The sequence below is a fragment of the Amblyomma mixtum genome, chromosome 8, assembly GCF_055824585.1.
Source record: "Amblyomma mixtum isolate Tamu chromosome 8, ASM5582458v1, whole genome shotgun sequence".
Lineage (NCBI taxonomy): Eukaryota > Metazoa > Arthropoda > Arachnida > Ixodida > Ixodidae > Amblyomma > Amblyomma mixtum.
The window spans coordinates 88,478,196-88,485,880 of NC_143019.1; the positions used below are offsets into that span (position 1 = coordinate 88,478,196).

Genomic DNA, 7,685 nt, shown 5'->3' on the forward strand with positions numbered 1-7,685 from the left:
TTTCTTTCTAATGGAAATAAAGGTCTGACGGGATTTTGAAAAACGTTGCCATATTAGCGAAAACACTCGCATAAGGAGGGTATCTGTAAACTCCCGAATCGCTGGGGAAAATTGTAGATTATATTTGGCAACGCAAGCTCAGGCGCGCCAGCCATAAAAGCAAGTTTCGTCGCGTATATGACAGTTTCAACGCTTCTTTTATACGTTGTGCAGTTTTATGAAGTAAGTAAAGCCGAAGTCACATGGTTCCCGTCCCCTTGTGGACCTGTCTAAAAACTGAGAGTCAAGAACAGCAAATATCACGGTTGAGGCCAAAACACTAAGCGAATTCACGTGATTTGCGCGGGGCGGCAAAGCACGTTTTAGCGTAAATACAGAACACAAACTCTGATCAGAGGAGGACTCTATGCCTTCTGTGCGGCTCGGAAATGCCACATTTTTCTATTCTGCTATACACAGCCTGCTCACAGTGAAATTTTTCAACGTGTATTTTTGTCACCTAAACTCCAGAAGCACCACTGATCAGCATTTCTGATCTTCTTTAAAGGAGGGTAAAACAAACAGCGAATGCAAATAATAAAGAGTTGTTCGCTCACAGATAACGTGTCTGCTTCGAAAAAGACGGAGGCGTACAATTGAAGAAAACGAGGACTCATAAGAGTACCTATAACAAACACTGAGAATTTCAGATAGACAGTTGTTCTCTTAACGAAAACAAGCTGTCATTAGAGCCCTCCTTTTTCCAAAATGTTTCAGCGTTTTTACGGAGTGCTCATGGGAACTTCTGCTACTTTATTACTGTCTTCTATATTACTGTTCAAAGCCGCCTATGCTTTTTGTAGCACGAGGGCTTCGCCCGTGATGTCTCTGGAGCTGAAGAAGAAGATCCTACTTTGTTCCGTCGTGACGCTGTCTCCTCGCGGTCCACCCCTGTCCTTCAATTTAGAACCACGCCTTCAACGACGCAGATAATCTCGGCATGGCTGAGCCGAGGAAGGACAGCCTCTCCTCAGCGAAGGACAAGTCGCTCTCCACCATCAGCGTGGAGCCGTCTAGGCGCAGGAAGTCTGGGGCGTCGATTTCTTCCAAGAAGTCCACCTCGACAGCCAAGATCGACACCCCTCAGTCCAAGAAGTCGAGCTCGTCTCCCTCGTCCACGACTACGCCATCATCCGCTAATGTGGACAAGCGGAGACCCAAGGCATCGATCGTCGCTGACTCGTCCGCGAAGTCGGACTCAGCTGCGATGCTGGACAAGCCAGGGCGCAGGAAGTCCAGCATGTCTGCACTGTCCGTGAAGTCAATGTCAACCGCCATGTCGTTCGAGTCAGCGCCCTCCAAAGACGATGTCGAGCAAAAGAAAAGCAAGCTCTCGAGGTCCCCTAGCATTCATGAAGTCACCAAAAAGGTCAGTGTGGAAATTTTCGGTTTTCTGTTTAAAATGTCGCAAGCACAGCTGCGGTCCTACATCTTCTCTTACTGCCACAGCTGCGGTCTTATATCCTCTCTTACTACCACATAATCTCTGCTGAAAAAGCAGCGCTTCTTCGAGAATGTAAATACCCTCATTTTTGCCTTTTCTCTTTCAATGTCACCATTAAATCGTCTCACCTTCACCCTCATTACGTAAAATTCCCTCGCCTTCCTCTCGTAGGCGCTCCCTCACCCTCACAACCAGCACTTTTAAAATTCGAGTTATTTTTCCGTTTTGAAGATCTTCCTGAGTAGCACTAGCTGGAAGCTCTTGTGCACTGCGTCCTCTTTTCGCTGTGTCAAGCCGGGCGTATCTCTTAAGCTTAGTGCTCCGAACTTCTGAATAGCGTAGAATTAGGGCAAGAAATAGCAGACGGGACAGAGGTAACAGCCCGGTCGGTCTGGTACTTCGCTTGGCTACGGCTAAAATATAATATTCTAGGAGAATCATGGCCACGGAAAGAGCAGAAACATTCTCACAACGTCCAAGGTAGTCGATCATTGAAGCCGGGAGAATTTAAACCAGAAGATTCTCCCCGCTGCTGTAATTAATCCGGAAAAACTGCCGAGTGCTTCACACTCCATATGTTTTGAGGGGGCGGAGTGACAAACGAATCCAGCCCATGCGCGGAAGGATGTTTGACTGCCGACAGGCGACATTGGTCATGCCTAATTAGCTGCCGACCGAAGGAAACGGCACAGTAGACAACAACTCTAATCCGAATGAAATTACGGCAAAAAACTGTCACACACACAGCTTCATATTATCAACGTGATTTCCAAAAGGCAAGGCACTGAAGTGGGCTTGAGTCTGGATGATTTATGAACTTACATAGATAACACAAAAGACGAGGTACGGTGAAAATAACACACGGATAATAGTGCTGTAATTACCGAAGAAAAAGATGCGTACGCATGTAGAACGTTGCGCAATTGAATGAAGCAATACACTACAAGACGAAGCCGTTGTGGTGGCTAAGTGATTATGGTGCTCGGCTGCTGACCCGAAAGTCATGTGTTCGATCGCCGGGGGTGTCGCATCTCAATACAGGCGAAATACTAGAGGCCCGGGTGCTCTTTTTTTTGCCAGTGCACGTTACAGAACCCCAGGTGGTCGAAATCTTCCGGAGCCTTCCACTACGGCATGCCTCAGAGCCTGAATTGTTTTGGGACGTTAAATCCCACAAACATACTGCAAAAGCTTGTACTGATTGTGCATGTCACCTGTGAACACCGGCCGCACTGGGGATCGAGCCCCCCACCTCCCGCATGTGAGGTGGATGTAAAACAACTTCTTTGCTCAAAAGCTGCCGCGGAAGGGATACTGCCTCAAAATATTTCCTGTGTGGCTTGATTGGGTAGACTGACGATTACGAGTGACCATTTCGGTCATTATTTGCCTCATATTGCCAAAAACAAACCTGAAATTTTTTTATTCAGCAAAATTAGGGGTAATAACCACAGCCGTGAAGCTAACGACGTGACACACACAGTCTTGCCCGTAGAAATCGGCCGGTATAGGGGCTATGTAAGGGCAAAAATTGATTTCTTTGGTGGGAAGAAAACTGCGCCCAGGTGGTAAATTTCACACAAAAGACCTGAAGGCTCCTGAGAACCCACCCTGAAAGTTTTTGTAAAATGCGTGTAGGTGAGAAAAACGCAGGAAGTTTCGTTTTTTTTGAGTACGACATGTTGTCAGGCTAGTTGGTGCAATTCTTCAGGCGTGGTAAAGTTGCACGAAATAACAGGCAAAAGACAGGGTACAGGGCGAGTACTCGCTCTGCACGCGGAGTTTTGTGTGCTTTTCACGCAACTTTACCGTGTCTGAAGTTCCGTGTTGAAGCAGAAATTGACAGTTCTGCTTATGTTTACGTGCCTTGCGGCCGATGACGAGCATTTCAGTCTTACGGAATAACGCTGGTGCTAGTGCTATCCTTTTTGGAATAACACTATATCTCGGGTGCCACCAGGTTAGATAACTTTTTCGACAACAGTGAAATGACCCTCGGCAGATGAAAATAAATTTCATAGCGGTATGTGTGTACTAGAAGCCTGAAAATGATGTGCGACAGGAAAGTGCCATTTAGAAAAAAAAGGAAGGAACAATTAGCGAAAATTGAGCACGGGCCGAGGAAAAAACTCACACCGCTAGACTATGTTTCGCCAAGGATACTTCGTGTGGGCAGGTGTGTCCATCATTGGAACCAGTTACATAGGCCTTTGCATGGGGAATCGGCGAAAGTGAACTTGACATAGCTTTTGGGAAGGCACAGAGGCTGCGACACATGCATTGTAGGTAGAAAGTCGGATTCAATTGGCAATAGTGCAATAAACATGCAAAACAGCATTGCAGGACGAAAAAATTATGAAGTGTGTGATATGAAATTATGAAGAGTCCAGAAGAAAGAAAAAAAAATGAGAGGGTGTGGCAAGGAGTACGGAACCGGAGGGTCACTAAACTGGCAGGTTCCTAGAGGAGTGTAAAAGCAGGTAAAAAAAAAATTTCGACCAAACCAACAATACAGAGTCGATATGAAATACGGGGAAGGCAGGGTAGTGTTTTTTTTTCTTGTGCCCTTTTTCTTATGCTGACTTGGCCAGATGCCCGACATTGCTAATGGGACACTAAAGGTAACTCCATTCAAATATTTTCCTTACTAAAAACTTTTTCTTCGCCTATTTTTAAGAGCCGCATCTGAGGCTAAGACAATTGAATTTTAAAAAAAATTCCCCACTGATGTCGCGACGCCTGCACTGAAAAGGACTGAATGCTCCCGTTTTCAAGTGAATAGTGATATAGCGTAGCCTTTGGTACTGGCGGCGAAATATTGGTGTCGAAACAACCAGTATACCCTTGAAATCTCCCGTGATGACGGTACCTGTATTCGTTTTGGTAGTCTCTAACTTGTAAGAGATCCCTTTTTGATGAGAACGTGGAACCATAAGAATACACGCCTTTCGCTTCTCAGCTTTTTTAAAGGATTACTTCACGGATAGAATATACCGGAAAGAACCTAAGTTTCTTTTGAAGTTCATTCGTGTTGGCTGATATTTTTACATTGTTCTGCTAATTTCAATCCTACAAAATCACGAGAGCCGAATGCTAACACAAGGAACAACACACAAACGAACATATTCTTCCGACTGGCTTTTGTTATGGCAATTTTAATAAAGACTCGGAGAATAATAGCGAACTCAGGTTTCACGACAAGTGAACAGGATCCTACAACCAAAAGAAACAGCCCGTTATTCTTCCACCTTGAATCAGCGATCAATCATTAAGCGCTTGGGGTCGAAGCAAGTAGTTACTGCAGACGGAGCTTGTCTGCTAAAGTCAAATCAGCAAAGCAATCAATGCGTGCGCGGTGCTCTTCGTTGCTGCCTTCTTTCAAGCCAAGCTTCCTCACTGCAGTGCATTAGTCAATACTAACAGCCCAGATAGATAGTTTTCTGCTCAGCTGTTTTGATGCCGTTAGGTTGCAAAGAAAACAGATAATTTCCTTCTTGTTTACATGTGAAATAAAACTGCTATTAAAAGGCATAACATACACTTATAGGTCCAAGATGTTAAATATATCCTTCTTTTCTTCGCAGGTTTTGTTTCCAGGAGAAAAATCTGCCAGCATTCCTGTGACTTCCAAAAAGCCCTGGACTCTTAAGGACTTCGGCACAAAAAGCAGGGTATGCCGTTTTACTATTTATTTAAAATAATGCGATTCATAGGCAATTCTAGACTATTTGAGGAAGTAGAATTACGGTCCGGATTCAGCAATATAAAAGAAATTTTAGCCTCGAAAATAAACGGCACGTGAAAGTATAGCTTATCTCCAGTTTCCTAATGAATCAACTGAACTTTTAGCTCAAAGCCCAACCAACCTGAAGAATAGATTCACAGTCGCACTCATTGATTTCTATTCTTCAGTACATACAGGTGATGATAGCAGTCTTGGCCCAGACCAGATACCGCGGCCAAGTGCTGGCGCTGTTGATTGTCATCTCTATCCTGCTGCTCCTCCTCTTCATGGCGCTTGCGTGGTACATCTTTTACCCGGTACCTCCAACCAAGCAAGTGGCCGCGTGCCTAACAGTTGACTGTCGTCACTTCGGCAAGGAGGTCAGCGCAGCCATCAACCACGCCGCCAACCCGTGCGAAGACTTCCACAGCTTTGTGTGCGGCGCCTGGGACGATCCAAAGCGCCAAGAGTCCACAGAAGCTCGTATGATGCGCGCCGCTACCGAGCTGGCGCTGAACGAGATCGAAGCCGACAAGGCGCAACACAGCAAGGCGACGCAGTTTTATCAAAGCTGTATCCGGGCGAACCTGCACAAGAAAGAAAACCTCAAGGCGTTCGCGGAGCTGCGCAATTCCGTCGGTCTGTTCTGGCCAGAACACAAGTCTCAGAACATACACCCACTTGACGTCATGATAAATCTCGCAGTTAACTGGGATATGAACTTCTTCTTTGACCTGAGTACCGTGGCCATGCGCAACTCGACCGCGCTGCTCGTCTCTCGTGGCCCACTTGACAGCGGTTGGGAGCTGAGTATGAGAAAGCCGAGGTCGCCCGAGCACTACCAGGTTTACTTAGAAAAACACATCGAAATCCTTGGCGTTAGCGACGCGGAAATGGACATATCGGCGGGTGAGCTTTTCAGTATAGAAAGAGCCATCCTAGATGCAAAAATCGGATTCCTTTACGATGCACCTCTTCAAGAATGGCTCAGCCTTGGCGCAATTGGAACGAAGACACGGGGACTACCGGCAAATCTATGGCTCAGTTTGCTCGCCAAACACGACAGACAGTTCAAATGGATGGCGGAAAGCATCGTCATAATCGAAGACATTAAAATACTGGAGACCTTAGAACAGTTGCTGAGGAGCCTCGGCCACGAGAAGCTCTTGATTGGCCTGTCATGGATATTCATTCAGACTCACCTCTGGGCGGTCTACGGCGAGCCGTCAGTTAGATTCGAGGGCATGTCCGATGACCTCACGAAGTTGAAGCGCCACGGATGTGTGGCATACGTCGAGTCGCGCCTCGGACTGCTCAGCCTTAGGAAGACGATGAACGATCGCTTTGGCTTGGCCGCGAATCGGCTGCACATCTCCAGCTTCTTGCACCGAGTCAATGAGAACGCCAAGCGCCTCATCAACGACCTGACCTGGGTGGGCGAACAGAGCAAACGGACGGCCTTCCTCAAACTGGACAGAATGACTCGAGTAATACTCCCCGGCAGCAGATTCTTCAACAAAGAGCAGACGGAGGAGCTGTACAGCGTGTTTCCCGACATGACCGGAAAAACGTTCATGGAAAACCTGCTGAACGCGTCCAATGTGTATCGGGAGCTCCGCAGTCACGACCACTTTGAGGACGTCTACAGTTTTCGCATGTTCTCTCGCCTTGGCCGCGAGTCTTACCTGTACTTGTCGAACGTCATGAACCTGGCCTTCGGAAACCTTGACGCGCCCGTGTTTTACAACAACGCTACTCTGGCGATCAGATACGGTGGCCTGGGATCTTTCGCGGCTCGTCAGATGGTCAAAGCGTTCGACGAGTTGGGCGCAACGGTGGACGAAATGGGGAACAACAACATCTGGCTCAGGAACGATCCCTCAACCACTTACTCCGCGAAGACCCATTGCGACGTGCGCGCTTACTCGGGCAGTCCGGGTTCACGGCCGCTGAGATTGTTCCCGTTCATACCCGGCTTGGAGATAGCGTTCCAGGGCTACTTATCCGCCGTAGCTCGTGACTACCGCGGTCTCGAGGACTTAAAGGTGGCTCATCTAGAGGGCTTCACGGACGAACAGATATTCTTTCTTACGTACTGCTACACAATGTGCGCCAAACGACCACAGACCGGTGGCGACGAGTGCAACGTCCCGCTGAAGAACTTTCCGCCATTTGCCGCTGCATTTAAGTGCCCCAAAAACTCGCCCATGAACCCTGCGAAGAAATGCACGTTTTTCACGCAAAACAGACATTAATTAACGCACAGCTCAGTTGTCTTTCAGCGCTGATTTTTTAAAAATATTCGTTAGGATGAATTAGCCAAATGTTTTTTTTTTAATTCTATTTAGAAAGGAATATTTTAGAGTATGAGTGTGCTGGTGCTCATCAGCCGTCTTTTGCAGCCCTATGTCATGTCCTGGTGCTAGGAACCTGCTCCGTTTTATACGCGCAAAACATTTTTGCCCCTGGCTTCTTATT

General features: G+C 47.1%; 1 protein-coding gene across 1 annotated transcript; it reads left to right on the plus strand.

Moving 5' to 3' along the window:
* Positions 1–979: 979 nt before the first annotated feature.
* Positions 980–7,462, plus strand: LOC149333414 (neprilysin-1-like). Its single transcript, XM_089557719.1, has 3 exons — positions 980–1,408; positions 5,068–5,154; positions 5,396–7,462. The coding sequence occupies exons 1-3, from the start codon at positions 980–982 to the stop codon at positions 7,460–7,462; spliced, it is 2,583 nt and encodes an 860-aa protein (XP_089413845.1).
* Positions 7,463–7,685: the final 223 nt, after the last annotated feature.